Below are 25,651 nucleotides of genomic sequence, written 5' to 3' on the forward strand. Positions count from 1 at the left end.
CATTTATTCCAGTTCAAAATAGCTTTGCTAAATATTTTCCTCGTTAGATTTGTCAGCTTTCCCCTCTTCTTATAATAATTGCGCGTGAGGGGTCTGTGAGGGCTGCTCTGCTCTACCAAGACAGCTGCATTCCCTATGTATGACCAAATGAATTGATCTGGACATTTCAAGGCCCTACTTTACCAAACACTTCATCTTGGTAGAGGGCCCAGCCAGAGACAGCCGTATGTGTGTGGCATGACTTTAAACATGCTATCCAGCTGTCAAACAGTGTGTGTGTGTGTGTGTGTGTGTGTGTGTGTGTGTGTGTGTGTGTGTGTGTGTGTGTGTGTGTGTGTGTGTGTGTGTGTGTATATGTGTGTGTCTGTGTGTGTGTGTATGTGTGTGTATGTGTGTGCTTGCTAAAGAGGATGGAGAATTCAACCCCTGTGGATTAGAGTGGACGAAAACACATGCTCAGATCTCTCTTTTCTCGCTTCCTCTCTCTCCCTCCCTCGTTGTCTTTCCAGGCAGAGGATCCAGGGATTGTGTGGGCAGAGGGAGATTGGTACGCGTGTGTGTCTAAGTGTGGGTGTATGTGTGTGTGTGCCTATGTGTGTCCAAGTGTGTGTGTACAGTATGTGTGTATATGTGTATGTGTGTCCATGTGTGTGTGCGTGCGTGTGCGTGTGTGTGTGTGTGTGTGTGAATAGCATGAAGTGGCTCCAAGTCTTCTAGATACTGTTTGTCGTTTGGTGTTTTTCCAGTCTAATGTCTAAGGTGAGGATTCAGGGGAGATCTTTCACACATGGTTGATGAATGGTTTAATGTGAAGTCGCCTGTAGTTTGGCTGGCTACTCATGGTCTATTTTAGAGCCAGTGGTGACTACAGCAGAACACAGCTGTTGGAGGAGTGATGGAAGGAGGGTGAAAAGAGGAATACAGGAAGGTGGGGAGGAAAGGAAGAGGGAGAGAGAGAGGTAGGTAAGAGAAAGGGATAGAATCTGATCCTTATCAAGAGGGAAGGAGGGGTGACGAGAGAGAGGCAAGAGGGGTGTAGAGAGAGAGGCAAGAGGGGTGAAGAGAGAGAGGCAAGAGGGGTGTAGAGAGAGAGGCAAGAGGGGTGTAGAGAGAGAGGCAAGAGGGGGGAAGAGAGAGAGGCAGGAGGGGGAAGAGAGAGAGGCAAGAGGGGTGGAGAGAGAGAGGCAAGAGGGGTGGAGAGAGAGAGGCAAGAGGGGTGACGAGAGAGAGGCAAGGGGGGTGGAGAGAGAGAGGCAAGAGGGGTGGAGAGAGAGAGGCAAGAGGGGTGGAGAGAGAGAGGCAAGAGGGGTGGAGAGAGAGGCAAGAGGGGTGGAGAGAGAGGCAAGAGGGGTGGAGAGAGAGAGGCAAGAGGGGGGAAGAGAGAGAGGCAGGAGGGGGAAGAGAGAGAGAGACAGGAAGGGACGAGAAGATGAGGGAGAAAAAGAGGGGAGAAGAGAAGGGTAAGGGGGTTGGAGAGGAAGACAGGGAGGGAGAGAAGGAGAGAAGTGGAGGGTGTATTCAGACACCAGAGCCCAGTAATTAAAAAAGATGGTACTCTGAGTGATGAGATATTTATACATTAATATGATCTCATTAATATGATCTCTCTTAATATGATCTCTCCCTCTCTCTCTCTCTCTCTCTTTCTGATCTCTCTCACCCTTTCTCTCTCTCTCCCTTTCACTGTTACTTCCGGCGCCGACAGAGATGGCCGCCTCGCTTCGCGTTCCTAGGAAACTATGCAGTTTTTTGTTTTTTTACGTGTTATTTCTTACATTAGTACCCCAGGTCATCTTAGGTTTCATTACATACAGTCGAGAAGAACTACTGAATATAAGATCAGCATCAACTCACCATCAGTACGACCAAGAATATGTTTTTCGCGACGCGGATCCTGTGTTCTGCCTTACAAACAGGACAACGGAGTGGATCCTATGCAGCGACCCAAAAAAACGACTCCGAAAGAGAGGGAAACGAGGCGGTCTTCTGGTCAGACTCCGGAGACGGGCACAGCGCGCACCACTCCCTAGCATTCTTCTTGCCAATGTCCAGTCTCTTGACAACAAGGTTGATGAAATCCGAGCAAGGGTAGCATTCCAGAGGGACATCAGAGACTGTAACGTTCTTTGCTTCACGGAAACGTGGCTTACTGGAGAGACGCTATCCGAAGCGGTGCAGCCAACAGTTTTCTCCACGCATCGCGCAGACAGGAAAAAACATCTTTCTGGTAAAAAGAGGGGCGGGGGCGTATGCCTTATGACTAACGTGACATGGTGCGATGAAAGAAACATACAGGAACTCAAATCCTTCTGTTCACCTGATTTAGAATTCCTCACAATCAAATGTAGACCGCATTATCTACCAAGAGAATTCTCTTCGATTATAATCACAGCCGTATATATCCCCCCCCAAGCAGACACATCGATGGCTCTGAACGAACTTTATTTAACTCTCTGCAAACTGGAAACAATTTATCCGGAGGCTGCATTCATTGTAGCTGGGGATTTTAACAAGGCTAATCTGAAAACAAGACTCCCCAAATTTTATCAGCATATCGATTGCGCAACCAGGGGAGGAAAGACCTTGGACCATTGTTACTCTAACTTCCGCGACGCATATAAGGCCCTGCCCCGCCCCCCTTTCGGAAAAGCTGACCACAACTCCATTTTGTTGATCCCTGCCTACAGACAGAAACTAAAACAAGAGGCTCCCACGCTGAGGTCTGTCCAACGCTGGTCCGACCAAGCTGACTCCACACTCCAAGACTGCTTCCATCACGTGGACTGGGAGATGTTTCGTATTGCGTCAGATAACAACATTGACGAATACGCTGATTCGGTGTGCAAGTTCATTAGAACGTGCGTTGAAGATGTCGTTCCCATAGCAACGATTAAAACATTCCCTAACCAGAAACCGTGGATTGATGGCAGCATTCGTGTGAAACTGAAAGCGCGAACCACTGCTTTTAATCAGGGCAAGGTGTCTGGTAACATGACCGAATACAAACAGTGCAGCTATTCCCTCCGCAAGGCTATCAAACAAGCTAAGCGCCAGTACAGAGACAAAGTAGAATCTCAATTCAACGGCTCAGACACAAGAGGCATGTGGCAGGGTCTACAGTCAATCACGGACTACAGGAAGAAACCCAGCCCAGTCACGGACCAGGATGTCTTGCTCCCAGGCAGACTAAATAACTTTTTTGCCCGCTTTGAGGACAATACAGTGCCACTGACACGGCCTGCAACGAAAACATGCGGTCTCTCCTTCACTGCAGCCGAGGTGAGTAAGACATTTAAACGTGTTAACCCTCGCAAGGCTGCAGGCCCAGATGGCATCCCCAGCCGCGCCCTCAGAGCATGCGCAGACCAGCTGGCCGGTGTGTTTACGGACATATTCAATCAATCCCTATACCAGTCTGCTGTTCCCACATGCTTCAAGAGGGCCACCATTGTTCCTGTTCCCAAGAAAGCTAAGGTAACTGAGCTAAATGACTACCGCCCCGTAGCACTCACATCCGTCATCATGAAGTGCTTTGAGAGACTAGTCAAGGACCATATCACCTCCACCCTACCTGACACCCTAGACCCACTCCAATTTGCTTACCGCCCAAATAGGTCCACAGACGATGCAATCTCAACCACACTGCACACTGCCCTAACCCATCTGGACAAGAGGAATACCTATGTGAGAATGCTGTTCATCGACTACAGCTCGGCATTCAACACCATAGTACCCTCCAAGCTCGTCATCAAGCTCGAGACCCTGGGTCTCGACCCCGCCCTGTGCAACTGGGTACTGGACTTCCTGACGGGCCGCCCCCAGGTGGTGAGGGTAGGCAACAACATCTCCTCCCCGCTGATCCTCAACACTGGGGCCCCACAAGGTTGCGTTCTGAGCCCTCTCCTGTACTCCCTGTTCACCCACGACTGCGTGGCCACGCACGCCTCCAACTCAATCATCAAGTTTGCGGACGACACAACAGTGGTAGGCTTGATTACCAACAACGATGAGACGGCCTACAGGGAGGAGGTGAGGGCCCTCGGAGTGTGGTGTCAGGAAAACAACCTCACACTCAACGTCAACAAAACTAAGGAGATGATTGTGGACTTCAGGAAACAGCAGAGGGAACACCCCCCATCCACATCGATGGAACAGTAGTGGAGAGGGTAGCAAGTTTTAAGTTCCTCGGCATACACATCACAGACAAACTGAATTGGTCCACTCACACAGACAGCATCGTGAAGAAGGCGCAGCAGCGCCTCTTCAACCTCAGGAGGCTGAAGAAATTCGGCTTGTCACCAAAAGCACTCACAAACTTCTACAGATGCACAATCGAGAGCATCCTGGCGGGCTGTATCACCGCCTGGTATGGCAACTGCACCGCCCTCAACCGTAAGGCTCTCCAGAGGGTAGTGAGGTCTGCACAACGCATCACCGGGGGCAAACTACCTGCCCTCCAGGACACCTACACCACCCGATGTCACAGGAAGGCCATAAAGATCATCAAGGACATCAACCACCCGAGCCACTGCCTGTTCACCCCGCTATCATCCAGAAGGCGAGGTCAGTACAGGTGCATCAAAGCTGGGACCGAGAGACTGAAAAACAGCTTCTATCTCAAGGCCATCAGACTGTTAAACAGCCACCACTAACATTGAGTGGCTGTCGCCAACACACTGACACAACTCCAGCCACTTTAATAATGGGAATTGATGGGAAATGATGTAAATATATCACTAGCCACTTTAAACAATGCTACCTTATATAAATGTTACTTACCCTACATTATTCATCTCATATGCATACGTATATACTGTACTCTATATCATCGACGGTATCCTTATGTAATACATGTATCACTAGCCACTTTATACTATGCCACTTTGTTTACATACTCATCTCATTTGTACATACTGTACCCGATACCATCTACTGTATCTTGCCTATGCTGCTCTGTACCATCACTCATCCATATATCCTTATGTACATATTCTTTATCCCCTTACACTGTGTACAAGACAGTAGTTTTGGAATTGTTAGTTAGATTACTTGTTATTACTGCATTGTCGGAACTAGAAGCACAAGCATTTCGCTACACTCGCATTAACATCTGCTAACCATGTGTATGTGACAAATAAAATTTGATTTGATTTGATTTGATTTGACTTTCTCTTTCTCTCTCTTTCATCCTCTTTCTTTATGGCTTATCCCCCACCCCCCTCTCTAACTCTCTTTCTCTCTCGTTTCCCTTGATACTTGCTCTCTGCATATTCTCTCTCATTTCCTTCATTCTATTTGTTGAGTGTCAAGTCAAATGGCTCTACTGTTATGCCATCAGAGAAAGTCCCCCCCCCCCCCCCCCCCTCACTCTCTGTCACATTTGCATTTCCTGTTTTCGTCTTTCTGTGGAAGTGAAGGGCAAACAAGGCCACCAACTAAGCAACGCTGTGCCAGAGCCTCATTTAGACTGGGGGAGCACCGAGAACCTAGTCCTCCTCTCTCTTAGGACACACACACATACAGTCTTGGACAGCTAACCTTGTGGGGCCACGCAATTCAGTCCCATTCAAAATCCTATTTTCCCTAACCCCTAAACCTAACCCTAAACCTAACCGTAACCCTAACCCATAATTTGACCCTTACCCTAACCCTTTACCCAAAAACCTAACCTTAAACCTAACCCTAAACCTAATTCTAGCTCCTAACCCTAGCTCCTAACCCTAAACCTAACCCTAGCTCCTAACCCTAACCCTAAACCTAACCCTAACCTAATTCTAGCTCCTAACCCTAGCTCCTAACCCTAACCCTAACTCTAGCTCCTAACCCTAAACCTAGCTCCTAACCCTAACCCTAAACCTAACCCTAAACCTAACCCTAGCTCCTAACCCAAACCCTAAACATAACCCTAGCTCCTAACCCTGAACCTAACCCCTAACCCAACCCTAACCCTTAAGGTAATTCTAACAGTAATTCTATTCTTAACCCTAAACCTAACCCTAGCTCCTAAAACGAACCCTAACCCTTAAGGTAATTCTAACAGTAATTCTAACCTTAACCCTAAACCTAACCCTAGCTCCTAAACCTAACCCTAGCTCCTAAAACTAAACCTAACCCTTAAGGTAATTCTAACAGTAAGTCTAACCCTAGCTCCTAAACCTAACTCTAGCTCCTAAACCTAACCCTAGCTCCTAAAACTAAACCTAACCCTTAAGGTAATTCTAACAGTAATTCTAACCCTAGTTCCTAAACCTAACCCTAGCTCCTAAACCTAACTCTAGCTCCTAAAACTAACCCTAATCCTTAAGGTAATTCTAACAGTAATTCTAACCTTAACCCTAACCCCCTAGAAACAGCATTTAACCTTGTGGGGACTAACAAAATGTCCCCAGTTGGTCAAATTTGTGTTTGTTTACTATTCTGGTGGAGACTTCTGGTCCCCTCAAGAAGAGTGAAACACGTCCACACACACACACACACACACACACCCCTTTCTCTACTGTGGTGCAACAGCTGTGGTCTACAGTGTCAGCAGTGCCGCTGGATCGTTGGCAGACCTTCAGAGTGAACCAACCAACCAGGCTACATCAGATACCTCCGCCTCAGTTAGTGAACCGATCCCAAGGGGTGTTTCTCAATAGTCTTTGTTTGCTTCCTCATCTCCTCTCCTTGATGATCTACATCGATGTGAAAGGACTAGTCTCTGCATTGAATTTACAGACCCAGTCGTGTTCAATGATGTTAGGAGGAAAGGACACATTTTGAAAGTGAGATCGACCCTTGAGAAACGACTGAGTGTGTGTTTGTATTTACTATGGATCCCCATCAGCAGCTACTCTTCCTGGGGTCCAGCAACATTAAGGCCGTTATAAAGCGATGCTGTGCTGCTATTCTCATTGACGTGGCCAAAGCTTTAGAAACGGTAGACCAGTGGTTCCCAAACGTTTTATAGTCCCGTACCCCTTCAAACATTCATCCTCCAGCTGCCTACTCATTCAAACATTCAACCTCCAGCTGCCTACTCCTTCAAACATTCAACCTCCAGCTGCCTACCCCTTCAAACATTCATCCTCCAGCTGCCTACTCCTTCAAACATTCAACCTCCAGCTGCCTACTCCTTCAAACATTCAACCTCCAACTGCCTACCCCTTCAAACATTCAACCTCCAGCTGCCTACTCCTTCAAACATTCAACCTCCAGCTGCCTACTCCTTCAAACACTCAACCTCCGGCTGCCTACTCCTTCAAACACTCAACCTCCGGCTGCCTACTCATTCAAACATTCAACCTCCAGCTGCCTACTCCTTCAAACATTCAACCTCCAGCTGCCTACTCCTTCAAACATTCAACCTCCAGCTGCCTACCCCTTCAAACATTCAACCTCCAGCTGCCTACTCATTCAAACATTCAACCTCCAGCTGCCTACCCCTTCAAACATTCAACCTCCAGCTGCCTACTCCTTCAAACATTCAACCTCCGGCTGCCTACCCCTTCAAACATTCAACCTCCAGCTGCCTACTCCTTCAAACATTCAACCTCCAGCTGCCTACCCCTTCAAACATTCAACCTCCAGCTGCCTACTCCTTCAAACATTCAACCTCCGGCTGCCTACCCCTTCAAACATTCAACCTCCAGCTGCCTACTCCTTCAAACATTCAACCTCCGGCTGCCTACCCCTTCAAACATTCAACCTCCAGCTGCCTACTCATTCAAACATTCAACCTCCAGCTGCCTACCCCTTCAAACATTCAACCTCCAGCTGCCTACTCATTCAAACATTCAACCTCCAGCTGCCTACTCATTCAAACATTCAACCTCCCTCTGCCTACTCCTTCAAACATTCAACCTCCGGCTGCCTACCCCTTCAAACATTCAACCTCCAGCTGCCTACTCATTCAAACATTCAACCTCCAGCTGCCTACTCCTTCAAACATTCAACCTCCGGCTGCCTACCCCTTCAAACATTCAATCTCCAGCTGCGTACCACCTCTAGCACCAGGGTCAGCGCACTCTCAAATTTAGTTTTTTTGTGCAATCATTGTAAGCCTGCCACACACACCATACAATACATTTATTAACCATAAGAATGAGTGTCACATGAGTTTGTCACAACCCGGCTCGTGGGAAGTGACAAAGAGGTCTTATAGGACCAGTGCACAAATAATAATATAATAATAATTTTAAAAAATGATCTTTATTTAGCCATCTTACATATAAAACCTTATTTCTTAATTGAAAATGGTGAATAACTCACCACAAGTTAATGAGAAGGGTGTGATGCTTCGCTATATCACATTTGACATTGTCCATAAGCTTGAGTTCATTTGCACACAAAAAATCATACAGTGATGGAAAGACCTGTGTGTTGTGTCCTTGTTAATGCAGACAGAGAAGAGCTCCAACTTCTTAATCAGAGCCTCAACTACATTGAATATAGTTGCAGAGTCCCTGTTATCGTCGATTCAGATCATTCAGGGAGAAAAAACATCACACAGATAGGCCAGTCGTGTGAGAAACTCGTCATCATGCCAGCGGTCAGACAAGTAAAACTTATGGTCAGTAAAGAAAACATTAAGCTCGTCTCTCAATTCAAAAAAACGTGTCAATACTTTGGCCCTTGATAACCAGCGCACTTCTTTCTGTATGTTGTAAAAGTGTTACATGGTCGCTGCCAATACTATTGCATAGTGCAGAAAATACACAAGAGTTCAGGGGCCTTGCTTTAACAAAGGTAACCATTTTCACTGTAGTGTCCAAAACGTCTTTCAAGCTGTCGGGCATTCCTTTGGCAGCAAGAGCCTCTGGGTGGATGCTGCAGTGGACCCAAGTAGCGTCGGGAGCAACTGCTTGCACACGTTACCACTGAACTATGTCTCCCTGTCATGGATTTTGCGCCATCAATACAGATATCAACACATCTTGACCACCAAAGTCCATTTGATGCCACAAAGATGTCCAGTACTTTAAAAATATCCTCTCCTGTTGTTCTGGTTTCCAGTGGTTTGCAGAAGAAGATGTCTTCCTTAATTGACCACCCATAAACGTAATGGACATATACCAGGAGCTGTGCCAGGCCCTCCACGTCTGTTGACTCATCCAGCTGTAACGCATATAATTCACTGGCTTGTATGTGAAGCAGTAGTTGTTTCAAATCATCTCCTGCCATGTCACTGATGGGTCATGAAAAAGTGTTGTTTGATGAAGGCATTGTCTGTATAGTTTTTTTGGCCTTTTCCCCCAGCATTGTCCCAGCCATCTCCGCGGCATTAGGAAGACTGAAGTCCTCCACAATAGTATAGGGCTTGTCTGTCCTAGCCACTCGGTAACTCACCATATAAAACACTTCTAGACCATTATTATTAATTGTATCTGTTGCTCTAATACATTTCTTACTACTCAAAAGTTGTCTTAATTCTCGCTCAAAAAACTCCTGTGGATTATTTTTCAAATTGGCATGTTTTGTTTGTAAATTTCTGCTCAAGAGTGAAAAACAAAATGTAAATGTGAATCACATTTTTATTTGGAGTACCCCCGATGGCAGTTTGGGAATACCTGCGGCAGACCATTCCATTCTTGTGGGCCAGTTAAGAAGTATTGGTATCGCTGAGTGGTCTTTGGCCTGGTTTGCTAACTACTTCTCTCAAAGAGTGCAGTGTATAAAGTCAGAAAACCTGCTGTCTCAGCCACTGCCTGTCACCAAGGGAGTACCCCAAGGCTCGATCCTAGGCCCCACGCTCTTCTCAATTTACATCAACAACATAGCTCAGGCAGTAGGAAGCTCTCTCATCCATGTATATGCAGATGATAAAGTCTTATACTCAGCTGGCCCCTCCCCGGATTTTGTGTTAAATGGTCTACAACAAATCTTTCTTAGTGTCCAAGAAGCTTTCTCTACCCTTAACCTTGTTCTGAACACCTCCAAATCAAAGGTCATGTTGTTTGGTAAGAAGAATGCCCCTCTTCCTACAGGTGCTATTACTACCTCTGAGGGTTTAGAGTTTGAGGTAGTCACCTCATACAAGTGCCGTTCTTCTCTCAGCACATATCAAAGCTGCAGGCTAAAGTTAAATCTAGACTTGGTTTCCTCTATCGTAATCGCTCCTCTTTCACCCCAGCTGCCAAACTAACCCTGATTTAGATGACCATCCTACCCATGCTAGATTACGGAGACATAATTTATAGATCGGTAGGTAAGGGTGCTCTCGAGCGGCTAGATGTTCTTTACCATTTGGCCATCAGATTTGCCACCAATGCTCCTTATAGGACATATCACTGCACTCTATACTCCTCTGTAAATCTCTGTATACCCATCGCAAGACACACTGGTTGATGTTATTTATAAAAGCCTCTTAGGCCTCACTCCCCCCTTTCTGAGATATCTACTGCAGCCCTCATCCTCCACATACAACACCTGTTCGGCCAGTCACATTCTGTTAAAGGTCCCCAACGCACACACATCCCTGGGTCACTCCTCTTTTCAGTTCGCTGCAGATAGCGACTGGAACGAGCTGCAACAAACACTCAAACTGGACAGTTATATCTCAATCTTTTCATTCAAAGATTCAATCATGGACTGTGCCCAATAATGTTTGTACCATGTTTTGTGCTGTTACCATGTTGTGTTGCTACCATGCTGTTGTTATGTTGTGTTGCTACCATGTTGTTGTTATGTTGCTACCATGCTGTGTTGTCATGTGTTGCTACCTTGCTATGTTGTTGTCTTAGGTCTCTCTTTACGTAGTGTTGTCTCTCTTGTCGTGATGTGTGTTTTGTCCTATATTTATATTGTCTTTATTTATTTTTTTAAATCCCAGGCCCCTGTCCCTACAGGAGGCCTTTTGCCTTTTGGTAGGCCGTCATTGTGAATCAGATTATGTTCTTAACTGACTTGCCTAGTTAAATAAAGGTTAAAAAAGATATATTGAAAAAACAATGTCAAACATTACAATACATTCGCAACACACTAAGTGTGTGCCCTCAGGAGCCTTCTCCACTACCACGTATCTACAACACATAATCCATGTGTACGTGTGTGTACAGTGCAGATAATTTTGGCATTCCTGTAACATCGGGTGCTGTAGGTGTCCTGGAGGGCAGGTAGTTTGCCCCCGGTGAAGCGTTGGGTAGACCGCACCACTCTCTGGAGAGCCCTGAGGTTGTGGGCGGTGCAGTTGTCGTACCAGGTGGTGATACAGCCCGACAGGATGCTCTCAATTGTGCATTTGTAAAAGTTTGTGATGGTTTTCCTGGCACCACACTCCCAGGGTCCTTACCTCCTCCCTGTAGGCTGTCTCATCATTGTTGGTAATCAGGCCTACTACTGTTGTGTCATCTGCAAACTTCATGATTGAGTTGGAGGCGTGCATGGCCACGCAGACATGGGTGAACAGGGAGTACAGGAGGGGGCTGAGCATGCACCCTTGTGGGGCTCCTGTGTTGAGGATCAGCGAAGTGGAGGTATTGTTTCTTACCTTCACCACCTGGGGGTGGTCCGTCAGGAAGTCCAGGACCTAGTTGCACAGGGCAGGGTTCAGACCCAGGGCCTTGAGCTTAACGATGAGCTTGGAGGGTACTATGGTGTTGAATGCTGAGCTATAGTCCATTAACAGCATTCTTACATAGGTATTTCTCTTGTCCACGATTGCATCGTCCGTGGATCTATTGGGGCAGTAAGCAAATTTAAGTGGGTCTAGGGTGTCAGGTAAGGTATGATCCTTGACTAGTCTCTCAAAGCACTTCATGATGACAGAAGTGAGTGCTACAGGGCGATAGTCATTTAGTTCAGTTACCTTTGATTTCTTAGGTACAGGAACAATGGTGGACATCTTGAAGCACGTAGAGACAGCAGACTGGGATAGGGAGAGATTGAATATGTCCATAAACACTCCAGCCAGCTGGTCTGTACATGCTCTGAGGATGTGGCTAGAGATGCCGTCTGGGCCGGCAGTCTTTTGAGGGTTAACACGTTTAAATGTCTTACTCACGTCAGCCACAGAGAAGGAGAGCCCACAGTCCTTGGTAGCGTGTCGGTGGAACTGTGTTGTCCTTTGTTGTCCGTGATTATCTGTAGACACTGCCACACTTCTCATGTCTGAGCCGTTTAATTGCGACTCAACTCTGTCTCTATACTGACGTTTTGCTTGTGTTTTGGATCAGCCTTTTGGATCAGCCTCTGGAATCAGTTCAATTGCCCTGGGTGTTACGAACAAAGGATCCTCCAATTCGGGAAAGTTGTATTCCTGGTCGTAATGCTGGTGAGTTACCGCCGCTCTGATATCCAAAAGTTCTCCCCAGCTCTATGTAATAACACAAAAAAATTCTGGGCTAATATTGTAAGAAATAACGTATAAAAAAACGAAATACTGAGAAGTTGCCTAGGAGCTAGAAGCAGGGCTGTCCAATCTGTCTGCACCAGCTACTGTTGTATCAATATGTTTTTACCATGACAGTTTACAATCCAGGGTTACTCCAAGCAGTTTAGTCACCTCAACTTGCTCAATTTCCACATAACTTCCAGATGTGCAGCACACACACAGACCCACTGAGACCCAGAGACCCACACACACACACACACACACCACCCAGCGACCACTAATTCACAACACATAACTCACAACTGATTTGGATTCTTCAGATACCTCAGCCTCAGTCAGGGAACCGTTCCCAAGGGGTGCATCTCTATAGTCTTGGTTTACTTCCTCTCCTTGTCTCCTTTCCTTCACCTTAACTGACATATTCACAGACCAGGTCATGTTAGCTTGAACGAGGAACACAGCCATCATCTTGAGTTCAGATGAAGATTAGGAGGCTGCAATTGACTATTAAGATACACCCCTTGAGAAATGATTTTGTGAGTTGTTTCACATGAGCAGGTGCAACCCACACACAGCGACACACACACACATACCCACACACCCAGTGAACACACCCACACATAGCGACACAAACACACATACCCAGTGAACACACCCACACATACCCACACACAGCGACACACACACACATACCCACACACCCAGTGAACACACCCACACATACCCACACACCCAGTGAACACACCCACTCCGACCACTAACTCACAACTCCCGGGCTAGCCGCAGAGTAAATGGAGATGGATCAACCAATCATCACTCCATCCTTAGACATCCCTCTAGCAATATGAAGAAACAACAAGGCCTTAGGCATGCCTACCAAATTGTGTATGTCTGTAACTGTCTTCTCTCTCTCACACACACACACACGATCAAATCAAATGTTTTTGGTCACATACACATATTTTGCAGATGTTATTGTGGGTGTAGCGAAATGCTTGTAAAATGTGTGTATACAAGGTTTTCCTCTACATGAGCTTATAATGGATTATTATGATTAGTCTCATAATGGTAAAGGTCAGGGTTGGTGTGTAAAAGCTGAACCTAGATCAGATATATGCTATATCTGAAGGGACAACTGCTTCCTGAAGCCATTTACTACTGCTGGTTCAGGTAGGCTGTTATAATGGGACTTGACAGTCTGTTAGTCTCTAGGCTCTACATCTGCATTCACTGCACAGACCAACACTCTTAGAGAAAAAGGCTTCCAAAAGGGTTCTTCTCCTGTCCCCATAGGAGAACCTTTTTGGTTCCGGTAGAACCCTTTTGGAGTCCAGGTAGAACCCTTTTTGGTTCCATGTAGAAGCCTCTGTAGAAAGTTTTCTACATCAAACCCAAAATGGTTATACATGGACCCAAAAAAGGGTTATTCCAAATGTTCTCCTATGGGGACAACCGAATACCCCTCTAAGGTTCTGGATGACATTTCTGAATTGGATGTTTCTATCACTGCAGAATGTAACAGTGCAACTCCACTGGAGCAAGTGAAGTGAATGTAATTCTGCATCTGTAGACACGATAACAACCAAAAACAAAAACGAATAGGCCTCTCTCGGGATAAGTCTGTCTTGTCTACTTGTCATGTCAGCTCTCAAGAAGTAAAGAATCACGGATTCTGGAACGTCACCTAATATTGAAGATCATAATCGCACGCGAATGATTTTTTTGCGGGAATGGACAGATAATCGAATTCTGAACCAGCTTGCATTCGGATCGTACTTATTTGGTTTGTGGTTGCTAAAACCATAGGCTAATAGATTATTATAACAATATTCATCATCACATTCATCACCAATATCATGTCCCTATATATTGGCCTTACCCCCAACTAGGCCTATACATAGGCTACACATGCCGCGTTCAAAACAACTGGGAACTCGGATATCTTCGACTTCCGACTCAAGTGCGTTCCAGACAACTGGGAACTCGGGAAAAAAACGAGCTCCGACTCGTTTTGAACGGTCATCCAACTCAGAATTGACCTAAAGATAACTGACGTCACGGTTTAACCTATTTTTCAAAGTTCCCAGTTGTCTTGAAAGAACCAACACACCCATACAGACACCCATCTACATTGCAGTCATACAAGTGCCTTATGACAGACCAGGGGTCTTTGAAAAGGCACGCCACTGGCCGATATTCCCCTCTACATTTCCCCACAAGAAAAGGAAAGGCTTTCCTTACCCATCGCCTGTGTTTGAGGTCTCTAGATGCAGATAGTCATGTCAGATATGTATCCGTTCTGTTCGTCGGTCACCGTGTTGAAAAAAAGCAATCTATGCCATTCCAATCCCGTTATCGGAGCCTCCGTTATCAACCTGGGTGCGCAGATCAGACAGAGAACCCGGTCAGGGTCTCCCGTAATTCCCCCGTTACATATGTATCTTATCAAACAGCTGCATAGTTTCTCGACGCTGCGCTGCGGCGGTGTTTTGCATCAGGGAGCGAGTGTAGGCTAGTATCCTACGGTTTATCCCTGTATCTTGCGACGAAGGGGGCTGCCTGCTAGGCTGCAGTGCCTATGATAGTTGAACGACCACGAATCCCGTGGTACCGTTGGTACGTCTCCGTTTGTTCAGTCGATGGCAGCCAGCAGGTTCAATCTACCGTTATCCCGGGCAGTGCGCGCTGCATTCGAATACTATCCACTAATCGATATCTACCGTTGTTCTGTATCTAATGGGAGCATCCGAGAAGAAAAAACGATTTCGGTGGTGGGGGTGCTGCTGCTGCGCGTGAGGCACGGTCCTCTCTAGCGGGAGATCTGACAAATGGTGCAGAAGAAGATATATCCATCCCGATCCCAGTTGGCTCGAATCGAAGTGATGAGGGAAACTGGACGCGCGCTTGTTGTCTTACCCGGTTTTACACCGATTTTTACGTTATGACTCGTCGCTAGCGCTTTCTCCTTTCACTGTTCCGTTATCTGTAAAGCAGCCCCTCTTCCTTCTCTCTCCCCCTCTCTCTCTCTCTCTCTCTCTGTCGTGTGAGCCCCGGCCAACAACAGCGCTCGAGCTGCACGGAATATGACGCCTTTCCGCTCATATGAAGAGGACAGGCAACACACCCGTCTCTCTCTCCCCGGTTTCCTTACTTTTCATTTCTCTCTCTCTGGTGGGTGAAATGAGTAGCAGGGGAGAAAAGGGATGGGGGCCGCACGAGACGGCAGCTCCTCCCCGTGCTCGGGTTTGCTTATCACAGGAGCGAGCGGGTGAAAGAGAGAAAGGGAAATATATTTATTGTATAATTTGCTTGCTTTGGCAATGTAAACATATGTATCCCAGGCAGGTAAAGCACTTTGAATTGAGTGGACGACAAGGGGTACTCGTGGGGCGAAATAAAGGCGAAATTGTAGACAGAGCGATGGCGGAGCGCCATAATGTAGGTTTTCAAAATGTGTCACTCCTCCACTGTCGTGATACGATGTTTTGACGCACATCAGGCCAACACACTCCTTCTCTCTGCGCCAATGTAGCGGTATAACATAATGGTACCGTTACAATGTAAACACATCTTGTTTCACTAACCCCCACCCCCGTAGCAAGGAACGCCCTCGTAGTATCCACCATATCCGTTTTAATACAATAGGCCTACAATATAATGGTGGAATTGTCTGTGCAGTCAGCCTGTTTTGAGGGTTTTAACTATGTTTAAATTCGGAGTTTTAACTGTGTAAATTAATGTCTTGAATCCACAACGGCACAGCAAATTAGACCGTGACCGATGACGGAGTCGGGACATTGTAAAGTAATAGCCTATTTTGCTGTATAAAGAGAAAGAGAGAGCGACAGAGAGAGCCTGTTTCCCTTGAGATGGGTCTGAATCTCAGAACTGAATTCATGGGGGGAGGGGTTACAGCAACACGCGAGGGATAAAGAGCTCTGTCTGTGGAACGAGGACATACATTACTCACACTTTTAACGCCTCAGAACTAAAGCTAAAGACAACCAATATATTTCTGGAAAAAAATAAAAACGCTCCTTTCTACATCTTTAGACTATGGTGATAGAAATATATACATTATAATGATTCCTTTGTTTGGAATGTTTATAGACAATAAACTTGCTGATCGATCAATTCCGATTGCTTTTATTGTAAGCAATACATTTTGATAGATTAAATAATTATTCATACATCTAATCAACAATCGAGCACGGAAATCTCAACCCTGCACCAGACAGGACACTACAGCCCCTACCTTCATGAAGAATTGATTCAAAACAAATATATATATATTGTTCCAGAGAAATAACTGACATTGAATGTTCCATTCCTCAACCCGCTTTCATCATAACATTGTCACTACTGTGTTCTAAAGCAGTGTTCCAAATGGCACCCTATTCCCTTTATAGTGCACTTAGTTTAAAAAAGTAGTGCACTATATCGGGAATAGGGTGCTTTTTGGGACATACAGACATATGCCTTAAGCTACTTATTTAAAGAGGGTTGACAAAGAAGAGTTGTGTGGAAAGTATGAGGACTTACTAAATCGGACACTGAATGGGGCTGTAGCTCAAGGCACAAACGTCAGTTTACCTGCTTGTTGAAAGGTGGTCTGCTGAATGAAGGATTGTCAATATTTCTTTCCTTCCTTCTTTCCCTCTAAAAGACAAGTTAGCCGGTCTATCTTTTCTCCTTTCTCTCTCTTCCTCAGAGGTACTTAGTTTCCGCAGTCAGATTCTGCCCAATGAAATCAATGAAATACTAAACCTTGATCACCTAGTTGGCTATTAAGTCATGTATCACTCCTACTGCAAGTGGCTCTGGATAAGAGCGTTGAAGAGCATCTGCTAAATGACTAACGTGCCAAAAGAGGCCGTGGTTGAAGGTTGAAGAGCGTCTGCTAAATATTTTTTTATTTAACTTCTACTTAACTAGGCAAGTCAGTTAAGAACAAATTCTTATTTACAATGACAGCCTAGAAAACTGCCTTGTTCAGGGGCAGAACGACAGATTTTTACCTTGTCAGCTCAGGGATTTGATCTAGCAACCTTTCGGTTACTGGCCCAACGCTCTCACCACTAAGCTACCTGCCCCCTCAAAATCACTAACATGTCAATGTCAAAGAGGCCGTAGTTGAAGGTTTTGGAAGTCAAAACATCAAGAAGACATCGCAGAAGAAGTCACACATTTCAATCATTTAATTTCTCAATGCAGCCTATCTCCAAGGAGACAAAACATACATAGCAAATGTAAAAAGCATTCATAAACATATATAAAGCTTCAGGGTCAATTCCCTTTCAATTCAGGAAGGGAAACGAGATACCTAGTCAGTTGCACAACACAATGCATTCAACTGAAATGTGTCTCCTGTATTTATTTAATCAAACCCCTCTGAATCAGAGGTGCAGGGTGCTGCCTTAATCAATGTCCACGTCGATTAAGTACACTGACATTTCAATTCCAATTCTCTTCCAATACTTTCAATGAGGGAAATTTGGAATTTGTTCACTTTCTGAAATGACTGGAATTGAAATGGTATTGATCCTAACCTTGACATATACAGTTGAAGTCGGAAGTTTACATACACCTAAGCCAAATACATTTAAACTCAGGTTTTCACAATTCCTGACATTTAATCCTAGTAAAAATTCCCTGTCTCAGGTCAGTTAGGATCACCACTTTATTATAAGAATGAGAAATTTCAGAATAATAGTAGAGAGAATGATTTATCTCCGCTTTTATTTCTTTCATCACATTCCCAGTGGGTCAGAAGTTTACATACACTCAATTAGTATTTGGTAGCATTGCCTTTAAATTGTTTAACTTGGGTCAAACGTTTCGAGTAGCCTTCCACAAGCTTCCCACAATAAGTTGGGTGAATTTTGGCCCACTCCTCCTGACAGACCTGGTGTAACTGAGTCAGGTTTGTAGGCCTCCTTGCTCGCACACGCTTTTTCAGTTCTGCCCACAAATCTTCCATGGGATTGAGGTCAGGGCTTTGTGATGGCCACTCCAATACCTTGACTTTGTTGTCCTTAAGCCATTTTGCCACAACTTTGGAAGTATGCTTGGGGTCAATGTCCATTTGGAAGACCCATTGCGACCAAGCTTTAACTTCCTGACTGATGTCTTGAGATATTGCTTCAATATATCCACATAATTTTCCTACCTCGTTATGCCATCTATTTTGTGAAGTACACCAGTCCCTCCTGCAGCAAAGCACCCCCACAACATGATGCTGCCAAACCCGTGCTTCACAGTTGGGATGGTGTTCTTCGGCCTGCATGCATCCCATTTTTTCCTCCAAACATAATGATGGTCATTATGACCAAACAGTTCTATTGTTGTTTCATCAGACCAAAGAACATTTCTCCAAAAAGCACAATCTTTGTCCCCACCTGCAGTTGCAAACCGTAGACTGGCTTTTTTATGGCGGTTTTGGAGCAGTGGCTTCTTCCTTGCTGAGCAGCCTTTCAGGTTATGTCAATATAGGACTTGTTTTACTGTGGATATAGATACTTTTGTACCCGTTTCCTCCAGCATCTTCACAAGGTCCTTTGCTGTTGTTCTGGGATTGATTTGCACTTTTCGCACCAAAGTACGTTCATCTCTAGGAGACAGAACACTTCTCCATCCTGAGAGGTATGACGGCTGCGTGGTCCCAAGGTGTTTATACTTGCGTACTATTGTTTGTACAGATGAACGTGGTACCTTCAGGCATTTGGAAATTGCTCCCAAGGATGAACCAGACTTGTGGCGGTCTACATTATTTTCTTTTGAGGTATTGGCTGATTTCTTTTGATTTTCCCATGATGTCAAGCAAAGAGGCACTGAGTTTGAAGGTAGACCTTGAAATACTTCCACAGGTACACCTCCAATTGACTCATTATGTAAATTAGTCCATCAGAAGCTTCTAAAGCTATAACATCATTTTCTGGAATTTTCCAAGCTGTTTAAAGACACAGTCAACTTCGTGTATGTACACGTCTGACCCACTGGAATTGTGATACAGTAAATTATAAGTGAAATAATCTGTCTGTAAACAATTGTTGGAAAAATGACGTGTGTCATGCTAAAGTAGATGTCCTAACCGACTTGCCAAAACTATAGTTTGTTTACAAGAAATTTGTAGAGTGGTTGAAAAACAGTTTTAATGACTCCAACCTAAGTAAGTGTATGTAAATTACTGACTTCAACTGTACATAAAATGTATATAACCACATAAAATAAACATACGTTAGATGTACATGATTTCATAACTATCAAAAAAATGTCATCACTTCAACTGCTCATCTCTCCTCCAACCAGACCAAATACGAATAAAGAGGAGAGAAAGAGAGAGTGAAGAGGCAGGTAGAGTAGGAGGGAGTGGGGTGGAGAGAGAGAGTGAAGAGGCAGGTAGAGTAGGAGGGAGTGGGGTGGAGAGAGAGAGTGAAGAGGCAGGTAGAGTAGGAGGGAGTGGGGTGGAGAGAGAGAGTGAAGAGGCAGGTAGAGTAGGAGGGAGTGGGGTGGAGAGAGAGAGTGAAGAGGCAGGTAGAGTCGGAGGGAGTGGGGTGGAGAGAGAGAGTGAAGAGGCAGGTAGAGTAGGAGGGAGTGGGGTGGAGAGAGAGAGTGAAGAGGCAGGTAGAGTAGGAGGGAGTGGGGTGGAGAGAGAGAGTGAAGAGGCAGGTAGAGTAGGAGGGAGTGGGGTGGAGAGAGAGAGTGAAGAGGCAGGTAGAGTAGGAGGGAGTGGGGTGGAAAGAGAGAGTGAAGAGGCAGGTAGAGTAGGAGGGAGTGGGGTGGAGAGAGAGAGTGAAGAGGCAGGCAGAGTAGGAGGGAGTGGGGTGGAAAGAGAGAGTGAAGAGGCAGGTAGAGTAGGAGGGAGTGGGGTGGAAAGAGAGAGTGAAGAGGCAGGTAGAGTAGGAGGGAGTGGGGTGGAGAGAGAGAGTGAAGAGGCAGGTAGAGTAGGAGGGAGTGGGGTGGAGAGAGAGAGTGAAGAGGCAGGTAGAGTGGGGTGGAAAGAGAGAGTGAAGAGGCAGGTAGAGTAGGAGGGAGTGGGGTGGAAAGAGAGAGTGAAGAGGCAGGTAGAGTAGGAGGGAGTGGGGTGGAAAGAGATCAACGGGCAGCGGTAACAACAGTAACAAGAGACAGCTGAGATGAGTCCCTTCACATGTCAGCTCATTACAGTGTCACCTGCACTGATAACCCCACATCATTCATCCCCCTCTCCTCCTTCCCTTGTTCACAGACAGACTGATAACCCCACATCATTCATCCCCCTCTCCTCCTTCCCTTGTTCACAGACAGACTGATAACCCCACATCATTCATCCCCCTTCCCACCTCCCTTGTTCACAGACAGACTGATAACCCCACATCATTCGTCCCCCTTCCCACCTCCCTCCCTTGTTCACAGAGACTGATAACCCCACATCATTCGTCCCCCTTCCCACCTCCCTCCCTTGGTTCACAGACAGACTGATAACCCCACATCATTCATCTCCCTTCCCACCTCCCTCCCTTGTTTAGACAGACTGATAACCCCACATCATTCATCCCCCTTCCCACCTCCCTCCCTTGTTCACAGACAGACTGATAACCCCACATCATTCATCCCCCTTCCCACCCCCCTCCCTTGTTCACAGAGACTGACCCCACATCATTCATCCCCCTTCCCACCTCCCTCCCTTGTTCACAGACAGACTGATAACCCCACATCATTCATCCCCCTTCCCACCCCCCTCCCTTGTTCACAGAGACTGACCCCACATCATTCATCCCCCTTCCCACCTCCCTCCCTTGTTCACAGACAGACTGATAACCCCACATCATTCATCTCCCTTCCCACCTCCCTCCCTTGTTTAGACAGACTGATAACCCCACATCATTCACCCCCCTTCCCACCTCCCTCCCTTGTTCACAGACAGACTGATAACCCAACATCATCCATCCCCCTTCCCACCTCCCTCCCTTGTTTACAAACAGACAAAGAGCAGGTGACAGGAGTTAAACGCTAGCCAACATACACTCACTGACTGTGTGTTGGGGGTGAATTCAGTCCATTCAGGTAGATCTGGGGCCGTATCAAGCATTTCAGAGTAAGAGCAATGACCTAGGATCAGGTCACCCCTGTCAATATAATCTTATTCATTGTTATCTAAAGCAAAAACTGATGCTAGATCAGCCTTCCTTCCTGCATACCTGTTGTCCACCCAACCCATCAATAACATTACCTTTAGGCGTGTAATAAACACGTTATCAGCTGTAGGAAAAGGAATAGTCGTGATAAAGTAAAAAAATAGAAATCCGTTTCTGCCTAAGGATGCCTTATCAGCTCGAAATCTCCACAACACCACCAAAATCCATCACACAACCCCTCCAATACATTCCTATACCTCCCTCCTTCAAGAGCAGTTATCACTCTCTTCAGCCCAAATCATGTCCCCCTCCATCACTGAGGCCCCAGCCCAGCTGAGGCCCCCTGTGTCCCCAGGAAGTCTCCGTGGTCTGACCCCCACAGCCGGTAGAACTGGGTGAAGTCAACATAGGGAGGGACCCGCCCGGTCTCGTCTGGCTGCACCGCCTGGCTGCCACGCTGTCTGGAGAGAGTCCCATACAGTGGATATTTTAGTGAACATAATCTTCCTAGAAACAGAATAGAAACCATCCCGCCTGGGATTTTTCCCTTCTCTAACCCACCGAGCTACCCACCTGAAGAGGCTGCCTCCGTCTCCTGAAGAAGAGCTGGAGCTCTGGGTGGTCTGGTTATTGGTGGAATGGAGCGTGGTGGTGGGACTCTGGCTGCGGGGTGGGAGGGGGGCGGGTGGGCGAGGGGGGAGAGGGGGAAGAGAGGGAAGAGGGGAGAGACAGAGCTCATTTATGGACTGGAGGATGTCAAGGGAGGAACGGCGGACGGCGCTGGGTAGAAGGAGCGTGCTAGAGGTGACGAAGGAAGTGAGGAGAAAGAGATGGATGGAGTGAGTGAGTGAGTGAGTGAGTGAGGGAGTGAGTGAGGGAGTGAGTGAGGGAGTGAGTGAGGGAGTGAGTGAGTGAGGGGAAGAAGAGCAAAAGAAAGGGGGAAAATAATAGACAGATGGAGGATGGGAAAGCGAGGGAGCAGAAGGAGGAGATTCAGAGAAGGAAAATAAATAAGGAATGAAGGAAAGAAGACAGCAAAGTAAAGAATGGTAGGAGGAATGAACCAATCAATGACTCAGAACAGGGGCCATGCACATGCCTCTTAGAACAACACAATAACAAGAAGCCAACGTGTGGTCATAGCGAGGGCCAACAATTACGATACGGTTTATCTGAAATGACCCTAACAAACCCAAATGAAAATCTAAAATGAACTGGCTATGAAACTATCGTCTACACTTGTTGGAAGTACGGCCAAGAACACAAGGTCATCCACGCCTGCAGAAGGCGTCCAAATCAAGCCAGGGAGGAAGTGTGCGTTTAGCTTGGTGGATGTGTGTATGCGTTCGGGCTGGGCGATATATCGAGTATACAGTATAATGGAATGGATCCACATACCGGTATGAATTTTAACAATACACTAACTACACTGCTCAAAAAAATAAAGGGAACACTTAAACACAATGTAACTCCAAGTCAATCACACTTCTGTGAAATCAAACTGTCCACTTAGGAAGCAACACTGATTGACAATACATTTCACATGCTGTTGTGCAAATGGAATAGACAACAGGTGGAAATTATAGGCATTTAGAGACACCATCAATAAAGGAGTGGTTCTGCAGGTGGGGACCACAGACCACTTCTCAGTTCCTATGCTTCCTGGCTGATGTTTTGGTCACTTTTGAATGCTGGCGGTGCTTTCACTCTAGTGGTAGCATGAGACGGAGTCTACAACCCACACAAGTGGCTCAGGTAGTGCAGCTCATCCAGGACGGCACATTAATGCGAGATGTGGCAAGAAGGTTTGCTGTGTCTGTTAGCGTAGTGTCCAGAGCATGGAGGCGCTACCAGGAGACAGGCCAGTACATCAGGAGACGTGGAGGAGGCCGTAGGAGGGCAACAACACAGCAGCAGGACCGCTGCCTCCGCCTTTGTACAAGGAGGAACAGGAGGAGCACTACCAGAGCCCTGCAAAATGACCTCCAGCAGACCACAAATGTGCATGTGTCTGCTCAAAAGGTCAGAAACAGACTCCATGAGGGTGGTATGAGGGCCTGACGTCCACAGGTGGGGGTTGTGCTTACAGCCCAACACCGTGCAGGACGTTTGGCATTTGCCAGAGAACACCAAGATTGGCAAATTCGCCACTGGCGCCCTGTGCTCTTCACAGATTTGTTTGGCGGTGGGTCAGTCATGGTGTGGGGTGGCATTTCTTTGGGGGGCAGCACAGCCCTCCATGTGCTCGCCAGAGGTAGCCTGACTGCCATTAGGTACCGAGATGAGATCCTCAGACCCTTTGTGAGACCATATGCTGGTGTGGTTGGCCCTGGGTTCCTCCTAATGCAGGAAGGCATTGATGTTATGGACTGGCCCGCCCGTTCCCCAGACCTGAATCCAATTGAGCACATCTGGGACATCATGTCTCGCTCCATCCACCAACGCTACGTTGCACCAGACTGTCCAGGAGTTGGCGGATGCTTTAGTCCAGGTCTGGGAGGAGATCCCTCAGGAGACCATCCGCCACCTCATCAGGAGCATGCCCAGGCGTTGTAGGGAGGTCATACAGGCACTTGGAGGCAACACACACTACTGAGCCTCATTTTGACTTGTTTTAAGGACATTACATCAAAGTTGGATCAGCCTGTAGTGTGGTTTTCCACTTTAATTTTGAGTGTGACTCCAAATCCAGACCTCCATGGGTTGATACATTTGATTTCCATTGATAATTTTTGTGTGATTTTGTTGTCAGCACATTCAACTATGTAAAGAAAAAAGTATTTAATAATAAAATTTCATTCATTCAGATCTAGGATGTGTTATTTTAGTGTTCCCTTTATTTTTTTGAGCAGTGTGTATTCTGAGACAGTGCTCCATATTGGACCACCTCTCTGTCAGTCGTGTCCTAGTGGGTATACAACCATCAGAACGGAGCCCCTTCAAATCACTTTAATTTCATCTGTCACACAAATGACACAAATATTGTGATATGATGTGTTGGCCATATCACCCATCTCTAGTGTGTGTGTCAGCATGCCTGCATTTGTATCCTCTTCCAGGGAAAGAAAGTGGTGTTAGTCCCGTTGGTGAGTGTGCGTGTTATTGGCTCGGTGTGTGCACGCTTTGAGTGAGTTGCTATGGATACATGGCATATATCATATATATTACCCAGGTGTGTGTGTGGGTGTGCCCTCCTCCAGAGTGGAGGCTGTGTTGGTCCCGTTGGTGAGGGTACCCCCTTGAGAGGGCATGACCAGGGAGAGGGTGACGCTGGTCTTACTGGTGCTGCTGGGGCAGTTGGAGTAGGGCACCGACACTGGGTAGATACGACCACCTAGAGGAGAGACAGAGTTCATCTAGTATTATAGTAGTGATATAGTGCTGCTGGGACAGTTGGAGTAGGACACTGACACTGGGTAGATACGACCACCTAGAGGAGAGACAGAGTTCATCTAGTATTATAGTAGTGATATAGTGCTGCTGGGACAGTTGGAGTAGGACACTGACACTGGGTAGATACGACCACCTAGAGGAGAGACAGAGTTCATCTAGTATTATAGTAGTGATATAGTGCTGCTGGGGCAGTTGGAGTAGGACACTGACACTGGGTAGATACGACCACCTAGAGGAGAGACAGAGTTCATCTAGTATTATAGTAGTGATATAGTGCTGCTGGGGCAGTTGGAGTAGGACACTGACACTGGGTAGATACGACCACCTAGAGGAGAGACAGCAGAGAGACAGAGTTCATCTAGTATTATAGTAGTAATATAGTGCTGCTGGGACAGTTGGAGTAGGACACTGACACTGGGTAGATACGACCACCTAGAGGAGAGACAGAGTTCATCTAGTATTATAGTAGTGATATAGTGCTGCTGGGGCAGTTGGAGTAGGACACTGACACTGGGTAGATACGACCACCTAGAGGAGAGACAGCAGAGAGACAGAGTTCATCTAGTATTATAGTAGTAATATAGTGCTGCTGGGACAGTTGGAGTAGGACACTGACACTGGGTAGATACGACCACCTAGAGGAGAGACAGAGTTCATCTAGTATTATAGTAGTAATATAGTGCTGCTGGGACAGTTGGAGTAGGACACTGACACTGGGTAGATACGACCACCTAGAGGAGAGACAGCAGAGAGACAGAGTTCATCTAGTATTATAGTAGTAATATAGTGCTGCTGGGACAGTTGGAGTAGGACACTGACACTGGGTAGATAC

At 46.4% G+C, this 25,651-nt stretch overlaps 2 protein-coding genes and 1 long non-coding RNA gene across 5 annotated transcripts in view; 1 reads left to right on the forward strand and 2 right to left on the reverse strand.

Moving 5' to 3' along the window:
* Window positions 1-15,841, reverse strand: part of mgat3b (beta-1,4-mannosyl-glycoprotein 4-beta-N-acetylglucosaminyltransferase b) — a 78,757-nt gene extending 62,916 nt beyond the window's left edge. The window contains exon 1 of one of the 2 annotated variants that reach the window (XM_036949156.2): window positions 14,552-15,841. The gene's annotated coding sequence lies outside the window, so the exon portion shown is untranslated. The remainder of the gene's footprint in view (window positions 1-14,551) is intronic. The other variant, XM_090195531.1, reaches the window with a different exon arrangement.
* A 4,217-nt stretch (window positions 15,842-20,058) lies between these two features.
* Window positions 20,059-20,404, forward strand: LOC149978755 (uncharacterized). Its single transcript, XR_016485723.1, has 2 exons — window positions 20,059-20,293; window positions 20,329-20,404. It is a non-coding gene; the product is annotated as an uncharacterized LOC149978755 (long non-coding RNA).
* tab1 (TGF-beta activated kinase 1/MAP3K7 binding protein 1) overlaps window positions 20,141-25,651 on the reverse strand; it is a 30,630-nt gene continuing 25,119 nt past the window's right edge. The window contains exons 10-12 of one of the 2 annotated variants that reach the window (XM_090195532.1): window positions 24,595-24,760; window positions 22,000-22,089; window positions 20,141-21,887 (exon numbers count right to left, since the gene is read on the reverse strand). In XM_090195532.1, coding sequence (XP_090051658.1) covers window positions 21,740-21,887; window positions 22,000-22,089; window positions 24,595-24,760 — 404 coding nt within the window. In that variant the 3' untranslated portion in view covers window positions 20,141-21,739. The remainder of the gene's footprint in view (window positions 21,888-21,999; window positions 22,090-24,594; window positions 24,761-25,651) is intronic. The other variant, XM_090195533.1, reaches the window with a different exon arrangement.

Source organism: Oncorhynchus mykiss, chromosome 13, assembly GCF_057628025.1.
Source record: "Oncorhynchus mykiss isolate SJ-2025 chromosome 13, ASM5762802v1, whole genome shotgun sequence".
Classification (NCBI taxonomy): Eukaryota; Metazoa; Chordata; class Actinopteri; order Salmoniformes; family Salmonidae; genus Oncorhynchus; species Oncorhynchus mykiss.